The sequence below is a fragment of the Octopus sinensis genome, linkage group LG4 (assembly GCF_006345805.1).
Source record: "Octopus sinensis linkage group LG4, ASM634580v1, whole genome shotgun sequence".
NCBI lineage: Eukaryota > Metazoa > Mollusca > Cephalopoda > Octopoda > Octopodidae > Octopus > Octopus sinensis.
Window position 1 is genome coordinate 108,688,692 of NC_043000.1, and position 21,086 is coordinate 108,709,777.

General features: G+C 38.0%; 1 protein-coding gene across 8 annotated transcripts in view; it reads right to left on the reverse strand.

The window, feature by feature from the left end:
• The window catches only part of LOC115210264 (adenylyl cyclase-associated protein 1), a 132,008-nt gene that overhangs the window by 18,556 nt on the left and 92,366 nt on the right, over positions 1 to 21,086 (reverse strand). For all 8 annotated transcript variants that reach the window (XM_029778751.2, XM_036502311.1, XM_029778749.2 and 5 more), the window contains 3 exons: positions 19,984 to 20,073; positions 18,127 to 18,209; positions 17,135 to 17,240 (listed from right to left, as the gene is read on the reverse strand). In XM_029778751.2, coding sequence (XP_029634611.1) covers positions 17,135 to 17,240; positions 18,127 to 18,209; positions 19,984 to 20,073 — 279 coding nt within the window. The remainder of the gene's footprint in view (positions 1 to 17,134; positions 17,241 to 18,126; positions 18,210 to 19,983; positions 20,074 to 21,086) is intronic.

Consider the following 21,086-nt stretch of genomic DNA (forward strand, 5'->3'; position numbering starts at 1 on the left):
TTTCTACATGATGATTTCCACTTATAATCATAAAGGCTTTTGGATTTCGTTAGTCTACACTGAATTCCATAAGCATGTTGACTTCAGATTTTACTGAGGTCATCTTTGCCTTCATCCATTTCAGTATCAATCAAATAAATTACACCATCCTACCCCAAGTTATGTGGTTTATTGCTTTTATTCAGAGATCCACTACAAAGTGGTTGTGGCAACACTTTCTTCTTTGGTCAAACCCTGCAGTAACAAGAATAATGGCATGAGTGAATGATTTGATTCTCAGCACATACTTATGGTTGGTGGTCAGGGTGATCCTGGATCTGCGGGGTTCTTTAACTGGCCTTAGTTGGAGGAGCTCCTACATCAGAACTGTATCATCAACCTATTTGTATTTGTACTTTTCAAATTTGTTTGATTCATATGTAAATCTTCCACACTTTATATATCAGCAGACTGGATACTGGTGCTGGTGCCACATAAAAAGTGGTTGGTATGAAGAAGAGAATCCACCCATAGAAACCATGTCAGAACAGAGAATGGAGCCTGATGTGGGCCCTGGCCTTAAGGGCTCCAGTCAAACCACCCACTCCATGCCAGCATGGAAAATGGACATTAAATGGTGATGATGACTTGTGTTTAAATTGCACCCAAACCATGGTGTGAAATCTTGATACAAAATCTTTTCCCTTCCTAAGTTTTAGCTTTGCCCAGAGTGCAAGTAAAAAATCAAGCATAAAACAGTATGAAATGATTAAATGAGGGAACTTGTCTTCATTCAATGTCCCTATCCTCCAATGTTCCCGTGGTAATTAAAATAAATTTTAGCTGTTATTAATTCATTCAGGCAGAAATGATAGCATGTTGGACCAATGTTGGCTGTATGGTAAAAAGCTTATTCCCAACCTCACAATTCTGGGTTCAATCCAGTTGCATGACACCTTGGGCAAGTGTCTATTACCATAGCCTTGGATTGACCAAAGCCCTATGAATGGATTTGGTAGATGGAAACTGAAAGAAGCCCATCATATGTGTATGTGTGTATGTATATATATATATATATATATACCTGTGCCTTAGCTGTTTGGCAAATAAGACTGATAGGATATGAACAAGGCTTTAGAAAAAATTTGCATTTCATCTGCTGGGGTTGACTTCTCTCATTGCTCATCCTAACACCCATCCGCAAACAAATAAGCAATAATCATCTACTGGAGCCGACCGAATCAACTGCACTGCCCCAAACATTACAATTAGAGGGGGGGGGGGCTGTGCTATTGCATGAAATCATTATTATCTATTCCCTCCTGGCTCCTTAGTTTTATTGTTAGCATTTCTGTTATTCTTGCTGTTTGTTATCATGCTGTTCTTCTTAAAGCTTTTAAAAAAAAATTCAAAAATAATCGTTGGGAATATACTGTAATTCTGCACCTCACACATCTTCCTCGTTAACAGATTTTTTTTATCCTTTCAGCTGCCAACAAATTATCTCATTAAAACAGACTGCATCTGTTGCAGATTTAATTATGACACAGCAACAACAACAACTATTATTATTATTGTTATCATTATTATTATTAAGATGGCAAGCTGGCAGAATTGTTAGCACATCGGACAAAATGCTCTGTAGCATTTTGTTCATCTTTATGTACTGAGTTCAAATTCCACTGAGGTTGATTTTGCCTTTCATCCTTTCAGGGTCAATAAAATAAATACCTATTTCTTTATTACCCACAAGGGGCTAAACATAGAAGGGACAAAGACAGACATAGGTATTAAGTCGATTACATCGACTCCAGTGCGTAACTGGTACTTATTGACCCCGAAAGGATGAAAGGCAAAGTCGACCTCGGCGGAATTTGAACTCACAACGTAACAACACACGAATTACGGCTACGCATTTCGCCCGGCGTGCTAACGTTTCTGCCAGCTCGCCGCCTTCAATAAAATAAATACCAGTTGATCACTGGGGTCGATGTAATCAACACCCTATTCTACTGGCCTTGTGCCAAAATTCAAAATCCATTGTTGTTGTTGTTATCATGATGATGCTGGAAACGTGCCGCTCCTCCCCTATCATCATGAATGTTGGGTAATAACCAAAAGAGTACAATTGTGAATACAAGTGACCAAAATGGGGAGCATCTGAAGGATTTCTGGAATGACATTACTCGACAAGGTATAAAGCTCAGAGATCAAGGTTGATCTCCAGGGTCAGCCATTATTTCTCTGCACTGAGAGGTCACAGCTCTGATATGTTGCAGGAAAGAATCACAAGATAAATTCTTCAAACCAGGCTGAATGGCAGGAGATCTAGGGTTAGAACAAGAATTTGATGGTTGCACAGTTCATAGTTTGAGTTGGTCACTCTTAGGAATCGAGCATAAAAGTGTAAAATATGGATAAGGTAACTGAGAACTCTATCCCGACAACTTTCACAGGAACAGAACCACACATTTTATTGGGTAAGAAGAAGAGCTGTAATAGTTATATCAATCTCGTGCATGACCCATACATATTTTAGTAGCCCTAAAATACTAAAAATAGTGAACAACTGTTACTATATACAACCTGGCAGTTTGGTGCTCTACTCCACCCATTCTCCACCCTGATGATATATTCATATAGGGACCACAAATTTTTTGATAGTGGGACGGGAGGGAATACAGTGGTGGTTTTTTTAAATCAAAGATGAAAGACAGCAAAGTCAACATTTACAGAATTTAAAAGAATGAATTACGAAAATAAGATTTAATCCCAAACTACCATTCCTGACGTCCCATCATTTTGTAGTAGTAGTAGTGGCAATAGCAGAAAGAGAGGATTTTTGTATTAGTCACAGGTTCCAAGATGTTGGGGACTGTACAAAGGTGGATCGCTTGGCAAAACAACAAAAAAAAATAAAAACAGTACAGAAATTTACAGTGCGTTAAGGATGGGGGGAGGGGGTGCGTTGCCACAACAATCAGGATACATCATCGCATCATTCACTTTATCCATGCTTATATGAGTTGGGCAGTGTTTAGTGAAGCAGATTTTCTACAGCTGGATGCCTTTTATGTTGCCAACCCTCACATTTCCCAAAGTAAGATAATTTCTTTGAGACTCCTGTCTCAGGTGCCAAGCAGTGCACTGAAGTTGAAACCATGTGGCTAAGAAGCAAACATTTTACCATATGGTTAATAAGCAACAGAACCAACAAAATGAGGGCTACAAGAGCTTCTTCGAAATTAAAGAGGAGCCAGAAAGAGTAATTTGGAACATTCCAGAATAATAGGAAGACCTTGGAACAGAGGTCTTCCTCAATAAATATTTGGCCTTACAAGTGAAGGTATATGTGATTGAGATGTTGTACTGAAGACTTGTCTCATGCAAACCAACATCAAAAAAACCAAAAAAAACCAACAAGATAAAGATTGCATAGAAAGGAGTAGAACTACAAAAAGTAGATAAATTAAGGTCTGTTGGATTGTCTGTCTGTTTCTTGCTCTCAGAGATAAGACAAAATTGACATCAAAGTTATCAAATCCTTGTTGCCATCGCTATCAAATGATATCTTAGCTAGCTTGTCTAGTTTCCCTGTCTCCAAGCAGAAAAGATGACAAGAGGCATCTAACACATCCATCTTTCTCTTCACAAAGATAAACAGGAAAAAAAAAATAGTGAAATGAAATAACCATCTTTACCCAAGGCAAAATATTATTTGATTTTGTGCGCACGTACACACACATGGATGTGGGTGTCTTTGTGTTCGTACACGCACCATCACTTGGCAACTGATGTTAACTCAGAGGTTCAGCAAAAGAGACTGAGAGAATAAGTACCAGGCCTACAAAGAATAAATCCTGGGGTCAATTTGTTCAACTAAAAGGTGATGCTCCTCATGGCTGCAGTCAAATGACTGATGCAAATAAAAATATGTATGTATGTATGTGTGCGTGTATGTATTTGTAAGTTTGGTGGTGTTGCAAACAGGAAAATAACTGATCCCTTGGGTCACCCTGTAATTTCTGTTGATTATTAATATGCATAATATATAGTGTGCATGCACGCACACACACACATGAACACAAATGCAGATGTGTGTGAATGCATGTATGGAGTGAGTGAGTATGTGTCTACTGGAAATCCCCTTGCATATATACAAGATAATCCCTTGCTCCAAGAAGGCAAGCAAACACCCATGCACCTCATGCATTTATAATGAAATTATCAGATCATATATCTGTATAATGTAGATAAGATAATTGAATAGATCACATGCTAGCATCTTTATATTAATGATTATGTCCCTAGCTTCATAAACGGTGTAAAGAAGTGGATCACCAACTTGCAATATATGCATAGCAAAGTGAAAGAGTCATTTGGAAACAGGCAACAGGAAGATTATCTAGCTTTAGAAAATTTACAATCCATGCAAGCATAAAGAAACAGATATTCTACACATACACATGGTAAAGATGTTTTACACTAAACATGTCATATTGAAAACACAGCTGTCTTCCCATTTTTCCATTGAGGGCCACCTATCTTAATATTAGTCCTCCTTTTGTCTTTATTTTAGAACAATAATACAGCAGCAAAGTCTGTCACTGTCTCCAAAATAGTTTGGGAGTAGAATGGATCCAACTCTATGTTGGGCCTTTTCTCTCCATTACGATGTTGATCCTGATTGCTTCAAAGGTAGAGATGGTTTCATAGCAAACACTGCACTGCACTGAGCTGAGCTCTATTCAGTGCCAGCAATTTGCATGTTTTCAGTTTCATATTGCAGATTTTCAAGTAGATCTTTAGAGTGTCCCTATAACAGTGCAGTGGGCAGCCTTAGTGCCTAGCATCAGAGCTAAACTGACCATAAAAGGGGGCTTTAGGTAAGCGAGTGTCTTTCATGCATACTGCATGGCCAACCCGTCTCGGTTGTCACATCTTAGAAGAGCCTGTGTTGGAGAACACAGGCTCTTCCAAGATGTGACATTCTAGGCATAGGGAACCGAGACAGGTTGGCCAAGCGGTATGCATGAAAGACACTCGCTTACCTAAAGCCCCCTTTTATGGTCAGTTTAGCTCTGATGCTAGGCACTAAGGCTGCCCATTTGATGTTGCAAATTGTATGAATACAGTAAAGATGGAATGAGTCTAGCCATTTAATATGGCAACAACTGGATCTGTAAATCCCAAAGAGGTCTTAATTCTCACATGAGATGACACAATAAAACATAGAACTAGAAACATTGTGTTCTGCTGAAACCCACTTCAGTGGTGACAGAGTTCAATTTACCAAATGAAAAAAAGAAAATAAATTCAACCCTAAGAGAATGAAAGATGACTTTGAGCAAAAACACTCAGAGAGGATCAGCACCACTGGATTACATCCATGCTTGCTAATGGACATAAATGTGGTTTCAGCATTTGTGTCGATGTTATTGTCATTAACACCATTCCCATGATTTCTGTCCACTTTAAAAAGATTTCTTCAAAAAGAGAAAGTCTAGAAATATAGATATGGACCTCTGAATAGTATTGTTCAAAACTAAATATGGATAAAGTAAAAAAGCAAAAGTCTAATAAAAAAAAATCCCAGAGAAGATAATATTTAAGTACAGCCATATTTCCAAAATACCTCCCCTCCCCCACCAAACATCAACAATAAGGAACTTTAAAGTTATCAAATGATATATATCGCATTTCATGTAGAGTATGAGCTGAAACATAGACAGACAGACAGACACACATCCTGCAACAGATACTCTAATATGATAACATAATCCACCACATGAAAAGGAAACTAGATGAGGGTTTATTACAGGGTCACCAAATGGTACCAAGTATATCAGATTTATCAGATGATGTTGTACATAACCCAATATACATTACACTCCATTGATGATGAGGATGGAGAGGGGCAAACATGATGGTTAAAATTAGTTTATTATATAGTAATATAAATATTGTAAATATCTCGTCACTAATTGGTTTGTGGTGGTGGTGGTGGCTTCAGATAACTATAACCAGTTGTCTAGTTTTTTTTTTTGTATATTCTTTTATTTATTTCAGTCATTTGCAGCCATGCTGGAGCACCACCTTTGGTCAGACAAATCAACCCCAGAACTTATTCTATCGGTTTCTTTTGCTGAACTGCTAGGTTACAGGAATATAAACACACCAGCAGCAGTTGTCAAGCGATGGTGGGGGGACAAACACAGACTCACAAACATACACACACACACACATATATATATATTTATATATATATATATATATATATATATATATATATATATGTATACACATATATATACGATGGGCTTCTTTCAGTCTCCCTCTACCAAATACATTCAAAAGGCTTCCCCAAGACACTTCCCCAAGGTTCCATGCTGTGGCACTGAACCCTGAACCATGTGGTTGGTAAGCAAGCTACTCCTGCACTTATATGTATGTTAGGTATTTGTCGCCTGACTGGCTCCCGTGCCAATGGCATGTAAAAGCACCATCCAAACGTGGCCAATGCCAGTACCCACTGACTGGCTCCTGTGTCGGTGGCACATAAAAAGCACCCAATACACTCGGAGTGGTTGGCATTAGGAAGGGCATCCAGCTGTAGAAACACTGCCAGATCAGATTGGAGTCTGGTGCAGCTACTGGCTCTCCAGACTTCAGTCAAATTGTCCAAGCCATGTCAGCATGGAAAATGGACATTAAATGATTGTAATGGTGATGATGATAACATACATATATATATACACATGTATACATACACATATCTACATAAACATACAAACATATACACATGTATACATACACATATATATCTACATATACACATGTATATATATATTTTCAAAATGTAACCACATGTGAATCATTGGCAATTTTCTTCCTTTTCTTTTGGATCTTCCTGTTTCTGAAGAAGAGCTCTGTTCAAAATGTAAAACCACTTTTCTTTCCTTCCCTGAGCATCTGCTAATACTTTATACATGTACTACATCCTTCGTTTGTTCTTCATTTTTGGGGCTTTACCATATATATATATATATATACATACATACACCTATATATACATCATCATCATCATTTGCTTCCATACTGGCATGGAAGGTGGATGTTTCACAAGAGCTGGCCAGGCAGAAGCCTGCACCAGACCTCTGTGACTGTTTTGGCAAGATTTTTACAGTTGGATGCCATTCAAAGCACCAACCACTTTACAGTGTGGACAGGGTGCTTTTAAGTGGCACCTGCACTGAGAGGGTCACCAAGTACTTGCAAGACAAAAAACAAACAAAAAGAAAAAAGAGAGGGGAGGGGGCTTTGGAGGAGGTGATCTTGTGTCAGATGATGAAAGGTTATAGTGAGGCCAGAGAGACAGAAAGGAGTGTCTTGCTGTAGAAGTGGGGCACAAGGTTACCCAGCCAGAGAGAGAGAGAGATCAGGAATGAAGAGAGAAACAGGTGCGCTACCGCAAAGGAAATACATGGTTACCCAACATGAAGGAAGCACAGGAAAAGGAGAGAGAGAGAGAGAAGGAGACAGCAACAACATACAAAGAATTATGACCATTGTCAAATGGAAAGAGCTGGCAGAATTGCTAGCCTCGGAGGCAAAATGCTTTCTGTTATTTCTTTTGGCTTTTTACATTCTGGGCTGAAATCCTGCTGAGGTCAACTTTGCCCACCATCACCACCACTACCACCGCTATGATTAATCCTACAGCAATCACCGCCCTTGTTCCTTCCCTTCTAGATTCTTGTTTTGTTTTTATATCAAATTAATTCGTTAGCCAATGAGACCTGCTGATAAGCTTTTTCACTCTATCTGTTACAGCACCCGTAACACCAACAGCAAAAGTAACACCCTGTGTTTTAATTATACAACTACCACCTTTTTCTTTTCCCCTTTTCTCAAAAGTGGTAAAATGACAAAAAGAAACGAGAAAAAAGATGGCGAGAAAATGGAGGAAGAGGTGGGAGAGAGAAATAATTTTAGAAGATAATTGCCTTCTATAGTTACAAATAAAACATTTTTGCAGAAATGTGTAAAAGCTAAGTTAACCATACCGTCTTTTGAAGGGGGCAATGAGCCAGAAGAAGAGGAGGTGATGATGATGAAGATTATAGCATTGCCCACCCCTCTTCCTGCCTCTACCTCACCACTCTTACTGAAACTCATCAGCAGAGCAATTAGTGAGCTGACTTGAGTATGTAAAGAGATAAAATATCTACTATACAAGGAGAATATATATATATATATATATATATATATATATATATATATATATATATATATATATATATATACACACACATGCATACACTCATACACACATATCTCCACGTGTGTGTGTGTATATATATATATATATCTCCATTCACACATACATAAAATAGGAAAAGCTGTATTACCCTCCTACTTACTGCTGCATTTGAGACCCTAAAAAGGAAATTACTTTTCTTAACATGGATCTTATATTTCACTGTGTATTTTCTCTGTACATCATAACAAAAATAAGGTTATTTTAAAAGGGCCCCATATGTATGTATATATGTTTGCAAGTCTTTAATCTAACAAAAGCACTCCTTGCTTTCTTTCAGAAACTAACTATAAACAAACCGCAACATTCTCATCCTTGTCAACGCTGTTGCTGCTGCTGCTGCTACTACTACTACTACTACTACTACTACCACCACCACCATTTTCACTAGTTTCATGTCATTTCAGCCCTCACCACTTCAGCTGTTGGATGGATATGTAACACTGACGAGGCTAGATTTGTTTGTTTCTTTTTTTTTTTTTCCCTTGTTAATATTTCCCTCTTGTGTTATTTCCAATGCACCTTGACCCAACACATTGTAGTAACTCCTGAGTAATTCACCTGAATTGAGGTACAGACCTCAACTCCTCTGATTGCTGTATTATTACAACACCAGAGGGCAGAAGTGTTAGCATGCTGGACAAAACGCTTAGTAGCATTTCCTCTGTGTTTACACTTTGAGTTCAAATCCCGCTGAGGCTGACTGTACCTTTCATCCTTTGGGGGTTTGATAAAATAAGTACCAGTTGATCACTGGGGTCAATGAAATCATCTATCCCACCCGCTCCAAAATTTCAAGCCTTGTGCCCGTGATAGAAACAACAATTATAACAACACTAAAGTCAAAATGGAGAACCTTCCTTCCTGAGGAACTGAAAGTGCTTTGCCAGCTTGAGAAAGGAATCCAACTGATTGACTCTTCTTCCCAAACAGTGGAAGGTTATTTATTAGCAGACATTGGTAATCCTTATTGTCACCATCATCATCATCATTTTACATCTATTTACTCTGTTGGCATTAGATGAGCAGATCGTGACAGTCCAAGTAAGCTCTTACTTAGAGTTATTGTTCTTCTAAGTGAGCCAGGAAACCATGTCTCACTTGTCTGTTTCTCATACTCCAGTTATATATATATCATCGTTGTTTTAATGTCCAAGAATTTGTTGAGGCAGATACTTTCTGGCTAGATGACCTGTTACCAGCCCTCATCTGTTTACAATTAAGGTAAATACTTTCTCATGACTAGACATGCTTTCAGAGAATGACTAAAAACGAAGGGCATTAGTTGCATGATGATAGCATTCGTTCCTGACTATCATGCAAGGACAAGGCAAGGAGACAATAACACACACATACATAATAAACTTTCAGTTTCCATCAATCAAATCCGCTCACAACCCTTTGGATGGCCCAGGGCCCTAGTAGAAGACATTTGCCCAAGATGCTGTGCAGTGGGACTGAACTTGAAACCATATGGTCATAAAGTGACCTTCTTAACAACAAAGCCACACCTGAGCCAATATGTCTATAATCCAAGCAATATTTTAGTATTTGAAAAAGGTAAACATTGGAAGTTGGGTATTTTATGAAAGATAAGGTAGGAGGAATATGAGAGAAAATGCTTGCCCAAGGGAACACAGCGAGGGTGTGTTGGGGATATAAAGGAAATAAAATCAAAACGATTTGAAAATGCCCTCCCTGACCAGGAAATGTAGTTATAGAATACTCAAAGAGAAAAGGTGCTGGTGAGAGAGCTAAATCTCGACCATAACACAGAATATAGTTTTGTGGCAGAGTTAGTAGCAGAATTAGATGTAGAAAGAATGAATTCTGGAACAGCCTTGTTTGAAGATAATTTGTTTTCTCCAAATACACATCACACACATGACAGGCTTCCTTCAGTTTCCAAAACCAAATCCACTCACAAGGTTTTGGTCAGCTTAGGACTAAAGAGGTGCCACACAATAAAATTGAACCTAAAACTATATAGTCAGGAATCAAATTTCCAAATCACACTGCAATGCCTTTGCTTCACAGCACCCCCCAGCCACACCTCAGGGCAATTACATTTAACAAGAGACACCTTAGAAGGTAGATATTTCTTTAATGTATCAGGGAGGCAGAGAAGATAGGCAACGGCAGTGATCTCGCGGAATCATTGAAGAATTAGAAAATACGTTTCAAGGTATTTCTTCCAGTTGTTCACATTTCAAGCTCCAATCCTGCTGAGATCAACTTTGCCTTTCATCCCTTGAGGGTCATTAAAATAAAGTACCACTTAAGTACTGAAGTTGATGAAATCGTCTAACCACCTCCCCTAAAAATTACTATCCTTGTGCTTTAGTTACAAACCATTATTATTGCATCTACCCTTGTTTATCACAGCTTTTTGGTTCCAAAAAACAAAAACGTTGTTAAATGAATCAGAGATGAATAAATGAAAATATGTGAAAAAAAAGGTTTCATTCTGAGGCCTGAAGTTCTCCTGAGCATTGTGAATGGTCACTTGGACATGCTTTTGTGGTCCAAGCAGAATCTCTGACTGATCACTAACCCATGTTATCACAGATCAATTCAGTCTCTTTTGCAAATGTTTAATCAAATCTCTTTCCTCAACTAGAAACAAGAGTTTTTAAGTGACAGACTAATGCACTAAATGCATTATAGTACTAATTCCCCAACAGTCAGAGGTAGATAAATACCAGTCATACACTGAGTGGGTTCCCCAAGCATATTGGTTTCAGGTTCAGTCCCACTGGGTGGCACCTTGAGCAAGTGTCTTTTAAAAAAAACTCTGGGCCAACCAATTCCTTGGTAAATAGAAACTGTGTTGAGGCTTTTTGTGTATGTGTGTCTTAATGTGTGTACTTGACGACGTTGGTTTGTTTATATCCCCATAATTCAGCAGTTTGGCGGAAAAAGGCTGATAGAATAAATTCCAGGCTTAAATAAGTACTGAAGTTGATTTGTTTCACTAAACAATTCAAGGAGGGAAAGGTGGTGCTCCAGCATGGCAGTAGTCCAATGACTAAATCAAGACAAAAGGTCAATCCTTTCATCAGGATTCCAATTTCTTTCTTCATTCTTTTGTCTTTTCTATTGAGTCTTGGCAACACAAATGATTGTCTCCAGAGGCTGTTCACTTCATCTCTGCATACTTTCCTTTGTGGTGGCTGCCATGCCAAAATATACAATAACAGGGATAGTAAAAAAAAAAGACAAAAGCAATTTTTTTTTCACCTTTAAAGAGATTTTGTTGCTTTTTACTTCATTTTTTTTTTTACCCTTCTTTAACTATTTAAAGGAAAAGTAGTTGGGGTAAACCCCTCCAAAATATCTGTGTCTGCATGAGACAGATTTAGTTACTAGTGGAACTTTAAGCAAATGAAACACAAGGATGTGAATTGGTTATTTTTTTAGCCATCGTAAGAAGAGAGAAAGGAAAAAGCAATTTTGTGTGTGTGTGTGAGTAAGATTGTGAAGTTGTGTTTCAATTTTCCATGATGATGATGATGATGATTGGGGATGTAAATTATGTTTGTATTTGTACATGTCAGACAGATGTCCATTAAAGAAAAACAGGAACAGAATAGATTGATGAATAACTGTGTGTGTGTGTGTGTGTTTATTAGTTACTACTGACATGTTTAATAACAATAAAAAAAAACTGAAGAGTGCAATGGAAAATTATGACTGCCACAAGCATCCCTTTTATGTGCAGTAAACAATGGGGTGTCCAAGTAACAATTCTAAAGACAAATATAATTTGGGTGGACACACACAAACGTAATACACTGATAGACACAGGTGTGGCAGGTGGGTTTAAGAGATTTGCTTCCCAATCATGTTGTCTTGGTCCCAGCTCTGCAGTGTACCTCCTTGGGCAAGTGTCTTCTATTATAGCCCTGGGCTAACGTAGGTGTGTGTGTGTTGTGAACGTGCATATAGATGGTATGTTAATGTAAACAGGAGAGTGTAAAATAAAGAAAAATCTGTTTGAGAGAGAAAGTGAAATAAACATGTCTGCGAAAAGGCGCAGCTCTGACTGACAACAGATTGGTGAGGAGTGGAGGCCAGCTGTGTTGGGTTGATGAGAACTGATTAAAGGGAGGAATGTAGAATAAGAAATTGGAGAGAAAAATGAGAGAATAACCAAAGGAGAGAGAGAGGGAAGAGGCAGGGAATTAAGGAATGAATGAAAACAGAATGAGGTGAAAGAGAAAGAAGAGGAGAGAGAAGGAAGACCTTGAAACCTTGGTGACAGTCTATGCAATGATAGAAGTTAAGAAAGACTAGGATAGACTTGTCATGAAAAAACAAATCTTTTGAAGCCCCAGAAAAGTAGAGAGAAAAAAACGAAAAAAAGCTCCATATCTTGCATTAATAAAATGACAAGAAAAAAAGCCAACAACGAACAGGTTGGTCCTGAACCAAGAGATCAAAGTTGCTTTAGCCAAGAGCCTTCTATCTCGAGTGCCTACATTGCCAATCTGTTCTATGATTTGATAGGGATTCAGCTGCTATTTCTTGCAAGTCCATGCACCACACTGCAACAATTACTCTAATAATATAAAAAGTGAAATTCTTTGCAGTTCTTTCACAGCAGACTGAACAATGTGATTGCAGAACATTAAGACAGCGAGCTGGCAGAAACGTTAGCACGCCGGGCAAAATGCTAAGAGGTATTTCGTCTGCTGTTACGTTCTGAGTTCAAATTCCACCGAGGTCGACTTTGCCTTTCATCCTTTTGGGGTTGATAAATTAAGTACCAGTTGCATACTGGGGTCGATGTAATCAACTTAATTCCTTTGTCCTTGTTTATTCCATCTGTGTTTAGCCCCTTGTGGGCAATAAAGAAATAAGAACATTGAAAGCCCAAGTTCTGCTGGGCTGAATATCTTGCAAGTGGACCTGCACAGATGCTGAGGGACATCCAAGACCACATGGAAGGCCTCCACAACGATGGGGAGACAATTTAAGTGATTTGGGACAAGATGGAGAGGAATGGTGCAATCAAGAGAGAATTGGAAGAGCATTGGGACCAGCAGTGTACAAGAGTATCTGAGGGTCTGTTTAATACTGTGACCGAAAAAAGTGGGTGGCGGTAGTAGTAGTTATTGTTTAGCTGCAAGTGAGCCTTAACTGAGCAGCCTTATCATCAAAGACTTTTACAGCCATAACCATCTTGGTTTCTTGTGCCTCAGACACTACCTTTTCTAATGGATCTGGCTTATTTAGGCTGTTATTTGAAAGTAATTTGGTTAATGTTGACAGGTGAGTAACTACAAAGAGGTTCCCTCCTTCAAAGGTAAGTCATTGTTGCTGTTTCGCCAGGATTAAATAGACACATCACCAAAGGTGTTCCAACCATGGCCATCCTACAGTTTTTTTTTCTCCCTTTTTTACACATCTGGGATTGCTTGCTTTCTGTAATGCAGGCTTGGGCAACCTTTTTTGAAAAGTGGGCCACATGAGACATGGTTCATCATCAGATGGGTCACACAACTAAAAAAATTCAAAATAATTTCTCATTAGGTGTGCCATTTAGAAAGTCCCCAAGTGCCACATGTGACCCATGTGATCCACAGTTTTTCCATTACTGTTCTAATGTGTCCTTCCTTTTTCTTATATAGATGGTATAATGGCATGCAATGTATAAAGGGAATCAATTTGAGGGAGATTTGGCTGCTATTCCTGGCTAGCTGAGCAACTGTAAAGATGGTTCTTCATCAGCAACAGTGAAGTGTTATGTTGTTGTTGGGATGGTGGTGGGTAGATATGTGAGAAGAAAGGGTTTAAACGGAAAGGGGTGAATTCCCAGAACAGAATGGAAAGACAACATCAAAGTGAATTCTTTTGAAGCAGAACTGATAATGGCCTTCTCCTGCTGCTATTGCCTGCCTCCCACATTTCTGGCTCACCAAATGTTACTTTAGACCCCTCTCCATAACACAGCGGATTCCACATGACAACGGAGGAAGAAAGAAGAAAGAAAAAGGGAATTTAGTCAAGAGATTCCTATCAAGTTAAGGTTCTATTTGGGGGCAGCAGAATGGTGGGGGGATGAGGAGGAGAGAAATAGAGTGGGGAGGGGGGTCTAAAATTCATTTAATGTTTGTTTTACATTTTACTGAGTTGTTTTTCTTTGTTATTTATTCTATGATCTTTTACTTGTTTCAGTCATTGGATTGCAGCCACTGTCATGAAGAGCTTTACTTGAACAGATCAACCCCACCCCCAATACTTATTTCTGTCAGGTACATATTCTATCGATCTCTTTTTGCCAAACTGCTAAATTATGGGGATGTAAACATGCCAACACTTGCTGTCAAGTAGGGAGATGAACACAGACACAAACAAATATATATATTATATATATGTGATGTATATACACTGTTATAGCGAAAACCCCAAGTCTTACCCAGGGTTTCATGGCCAAAACATTTTATTTTGCCATTTTTCAAGCTGAGAACAAAACCGTTTGTCAGTTGCTACACTGGGCAGATGTATTTCACAAGACTTGGTGGCTTTCATCATAACATTATCTTCACTCCCTTAGCTGATCGACTGCTATTCTACTTGTAGCCTTGCCACATTTTATTTATATATATATATATATATAAGTTTCAGCGGAGTTTCTTTTTACCAAATTCATTCACAAGGCATTGATTAGCCTGGGTCTTTAGTAGAAGACACTTGCCCAAGGTGCCTTATGATGGAACTGAATCTGAAACCATATGGATACAAAGTGAGCTTCTTAACAACATAGCCATGCTTTTTCTTTTTCTTCTCGAAATTTATATCTTCAGATGGAGAAACAAGTCGTGTAGCTTAAAGTGTTAGATTCTTATTAGCTCAATTCTTATTACTGTCTTAAAACAAACAAGAAAGCTCAGGTGTTCAAACCCACGTACGATCAAAGTCTTTTAACCCAGTAAACAAGCACAGTATGTTATTCAGCTTGCATTTTTTTATGAATATTAATGGAATGGCTCGTGGCCTTTTCTCCAAGATGAGAAAGCTCAATACTGTTTGCATTCTTTTTGGAAAGTTGTAAGTTGAGGATTACAAGAAAAATATGAATAGGGAAGGAAGTGTAGGGAAGTGATGTTATGGAGAGGAAAGCCAGCCGGCCTTCATCAGTCACTGTCAAAGCTCTAGTCAAAAATAAATGAACTCAACAAAAAAAGTATTGAGCATTTTTTCAGTATAAAGTTAATTTGTTTTTTATAACTTGAGATAAAAGCAAACATCATCAGCATCATCATTTAATACGTTTTCCATGCTGTCATGTGTTGGACAGTTTGAGGGAAGATGGCCTATCAGAAGACTGTGCTAAGCTCAGTCTGCTTCCGCATGGTTTCTACGGCTTGATGCCTTTCCTAATGCCAACCACTTAACAGCAGCTGTGAGACCAGCAAATAATTTAAAAGACCCTCAAATGAGATGAGGTGAAGGAATAGTATTGCAGACGGTGGTTTGTGCCAGATGAGAGTTTAGGGTTGAGAGACAAAAACAGGCAACTGCAGTAAAGCAGAGGGAGAGAGAGAGAGATGGTGGAGATGTGATGGACGGGATACACTCAACTTACAGGGAGGTGAATATAAGTGAAACCAAGGATTGTTGTATAGGGTGAATGGATGGGTAAATTTGCATGATTGTTAATGTATATTGAAAAGTAAAGCCTCCAAACGTCAAGGTCTTTCCCACCATGCTAACTAACATTGCTTCCACACAGTAACTTCAATAGCTTTGTCACAGCTGCCAGATAAAAGGTGGCTGAATCCCTCAAACATTTTCTATAAGAGACTTGCATGCAGAAAGAGGACTGTTGGCAATCGTCAGCTGTGCTACAGGAATATCAGCAAGAAGAACATGAGAATGATAAATGTTGACATGGAGTGGTTGGAGACGCCACTGATGACTGCAACATATGGTGAAGTTATCCCTTGTTATTTGTTAAGAAGTGTGAGCCTATCCGTTTCTACATGCATGTGTGAATACGTACATGTACAGTTTGTTTATTTTCTGGTACAAAAACATAAAAAGTGTTCAATACAGTCATGTAATCCTGTTTACTTTACACATAAATAAACACAGAAAGTGTAGAGAGAGAAAGAGTTTGAAAGAGAGGGAGAAAAATGCTGTATAAGATGTTACTGTTGCCTAAATACATCAGACATTCTGAGGCAGAATTTTAGGGCCCAGAATTAGGTTGCCATAGGTTACACCAGCATGCTCTCCACCATTAAATGTCCACTTTTCTATGCTTGCATGGGTCAGACCGAATTGGTTCACACAGATTCTCTATAGTTGGATGTCCTTGCTGTTGCCAACCCCAACCTGTTTCCAAGCAAGGTAATATTTCCCCTCCATGGCCAGAATTGTTTTTTTTTACACATTTGAAACAAACAACCTTGCTTGTGTTACGACGATGCTCATTTACAATCATTCAGTTAACGTTAGACAAGGATACACACAAACACACAATAAATGCCAGCATGGAAAACAGATGCTTAAATGGTGGTCATAATAGGCTTCTTTCAATTTCTGCCTAACAAATTCACTCATATTGCTTTGGTTAGACATGGGCAAGGTGCCACACAAGGGACTGAACCCATGACCACATGGTTTCCAACCAAGCTCCTTAACCACTTACCCACACTCGTGCTTAGCTGTACAATAAATATGAATTTAGAACAACTCCATTCTTATATTCGGTCTTGCATCAATAATTCAGATCTTCATATTTTCTTTTACTGCAAACTGATACTGGCCCCAAATCGGTGAGATCTTGTGAAAGTGCTTGCTGAACACCAAGTAAAAAATACTAACCTGTGGATTCCAAGACAGTCCTGTAGTGTGGTATTCTTTGACGTAAGATTGAAGCTCTTTCAAGGCATTAATCCAAGCTTTGGTCCAATCAACATGAGTTGCATCTCTACAAGTAAACCAAAATCATCATAGTTATCATCATCATAATCAACAACACCAACACCACCCCCACCACCATCATCATCATCAATAAGGATATATTTAAGTCTAATGATAAGGTTGGTGCTAATGTACATAATGTAGTGAACCAACAATCAATTCTGGTAAAGAAAGATAGAAGATAACATCTGTGATTATATTTAAACAACACCATCACACACACAGAATCTAATGTAAGATATAGTCTCCAAGACTTCTAAGCACATTGGACTTTTTATCTGGCAGTGGTGGACGAGTAATTTAAGCGGATTTGACTCAGACATCATTGATGCTTGCAGATGTCTTTTTGTGTTTTAAGATAAGAGAGGAGACAGAAAGGAAGAGAGAGCAGATCCTTATCAGGCCCTTAATTAAAGACAAATCAATTAAAAAAGAACTTAAATGATTGAACTGCTTTATTGACACAGAAGGGTAAGAACTTTGTCTCGTGTATCACATGGTGGCACATGGGGCAAGTGTCTTCTACTCTAGCTCCAAGCTGATCAAAGCCTTGCAGGTGGATTTGGTAGATAGAAACTGAAAAGAAGCCCCATTAAGTGTGTATATGTGAGCGAGTGCATGTGTGTGTCTATTACTGTCTCCTTGACTTGACATCATCTGATAATTGTAAAAGAGTGCCACCATCATGCAAATGATGTCCATTTGCAGACTTCCATGAAAACATGTCTGGTCATTGAGGGAAATATTACTTTGCTTGGAAACAGCTGAGGTTTGGTAACAGGATGGGCAGATAATCTATGCCCCAAAATTCCATCCAATCCAATGCAAGCATGGAAAGTAGCATGAAATGATGATGATTTCATGTATGATAATAAAAATAACTCGAGACTTACTTCTCTTTGAATTCTTTCAGAACACGGTTGGTGTAGAACAGTGCTGAATCAGACATTTCCTTGATGTAAGATACTGGAGTATTCTGCAATTAAAGTAATTAAGTTCATGAAACCTCAACGACACAAGGAAATAATTATTTCATTTTGATAAATTGCAGCCAATTTTTGTTAGACAGGAAGAGAATGGTTTTTCCCTCTTCATATTCTAAATTTATTCAACATAAAATTACTATTTTACATTTAATTTGCTATCAGCTTGTTAGTATATATAACGAATGGTGGGTAATTGCTGTTCTGGAAAGAGAATTCCAACTGCAGCAGTTTTACTTCACATCTATTAATCATCATCATCATCTTTTAACATCTGTATTTCATGCTGGCATGGGTTGGATGCATTGACAAGGATCCAATGAAACAAAGGATTGGACTGTGCTCTGCTGTCTGGTTTCTATGGGTGGTGGATGCCCTTCCTAATGCCAACCACTTTACAGTGTGTGCTACATGCTTCTTCCGTGCTACTGGCACTACTTAGGTCACCATAAAGCTCACAAGTCAACCAGCCGAGAGGTGGAGGGTGCAGTGCCTGTATGTTAGATGCAGGGTAATAATAAAACTTCTTTCTACAATAAACACAAAGCCGGAAATTTGCAGGGGTTGGTGGTAAAGCGATTACAATGACCCCCATAATTCACCTTTGGAAACATGGGTGTTTCATTCAACAACCTTAAACAACCCTTATTCAGGGACCTTTTGAACAGGATGGGCTACTTGATCTAAAGAAAATTCTAACTGGACTCCCACCTGCAAGGTCCTGCACTGTTTATTTTGGTATCAGATCACCATGTTGCCACATATCACATTTGGTTATGATGCATGTGCCTGGTGTACCTTTAATAGATGGGTAGTCATGAAGGGAAACTGGGCTTCGTATATTTTACCCCAGTGTCACTTTCATGACATGCACTGCTTTCTCACTCAATAATAATAATTAGTGCAGGGTCCATGAATAAGATACTTGATTCTAGCTGACTGAGGGATTGAACTCTAAATAGATGCCTTAAGTCCAGTAGGGTTCATCTCTAGGAATAGTTATCATCATTGTTTTAATGTTCATTTTTGCATGGATCAGAAGGAATTTATTGAGGCAGGTTTTCTACAGTTGGATCCCAATCCTATCGTCAACCCTTATCTGTTTCCAAATAAGGTAATATTTCTCCATGAACAGACATGTTTTCACAGGATATTTGAAAATGAATGACTTCCATTTACAACTATCACATGATGTCAATACGAGACACAAATACATATATGCACAATACAGTGGGCTTCTTTCAGTTTCCACCTACCAAATCCACTCACAAAGCTTTGGTCATCACAGGGCTATCATAGAAGACACTTACTCAAGGTGCAACATGCTGAGACTGAGCCAAAAAGCATGTGGCTGGGAAGCATAGTTCTTAACAACATGGTTCTGCCTAGTATAAGTATTTCTTGGCTTGTAACCCTAATTTCAATTTCTCCCATGAGTCTAGAAAGGGCAATGAGAATTTAACTGAAAAAACTGGTGTGGAAAAAATGTTGTACTAAGATTTAACAGTGAATTAGGGGATGCGACTTATACATGAGCAAATACAGCGTTTCTATAGTAACCCTATTGCAACAAAAACTGTATTTTAACAGAAATAGAGAAACAGAATGATTAAAGTAATATCTTAAACATTACCCCAAGATCACAACTAAAAGTTGTAGAAACAGCATTAAAAATTACTCAAACAACAAATTAGGAAAGTTAAGATACCCTCAAAACTCTGCTTAAATTTCTGTGAAAATAAAGTACAATAAAAAATGGGAACTTACCAAAGTTACCCATCCAAGCGCTGGGATTGATTCACTGATGGCTGATAAATGGTTAAAGTATGGATCTCTACGGTTTTTCTCACGCAATTCCTGAAAGAGACAAAACATAATTGGTAAACAAAATTACTTGGAGATTTTTATATAACATTTCTGTTTTACTTATTTATATATACAAGTTTATATAGACACATACCCATATATATACAAGTTTATATAGACACATACCCATATACATACAAGTTTATATAGACACATACCCATATACAAGTTTATATAGACACATACCCATATATATACAAGTTTATATAGACACATACCCATATATATACAAGTTTATATAGACACATACCCATATATATACAAGTTTATATAGACACATACCCATATATATATACAAGTTTATATAGACATACCCATATATATACAAGTTTATATAGACACATACCCATATATGCGCCTACCCCCATATACACACAATGATTCAATAATTTCCCAATTAACAGTGTGGCTTTTGCTTTGATTAGATCTTCTAAAATAAAATAATACAATAGTTCCAATGCTAAAGTGTAGCACCCTTAGTTTGTCTTTAATTTATATTTTTAATATAATATTCTATTTTGAGATAAATGATTAATTTTCTGCCTTAGATGTAGACCCGTATTCCCACACTTTTCTCCTTTGGTATGACAGGGAACAGGAAAGGAAAAAAAAAAAAAAAAATTAATGCCTCCAAATTCCAATGAAAAGTCAGTGGGTTAGCAGGAAGTTCTAACTGCTGTTGGCCATGGAATGGTTTCCCTAAGTAGTCAGGATTTAAGAGACAAATAAATTATAAATAGGTTAAATGTGATAACTGTCTTCTAGATGTAGGTCAATGTGTCTACTTGGCCATGCCACAAGAAATTAACACTGCATCTCCTCACTAACATTTAACCCTTTAGTGTTTAAACCGGCCCAAATATTCTAAAAGTTTTATATTCAAACTGGCTATATCTAGCCTCTCACACATAACCTACAATGTCATGCTAAAAATAAACAATCACATCACTGAAACCTCAAAGCTACAAGATAATGCATGATTAATTCAAAACAATTTGAGTGAA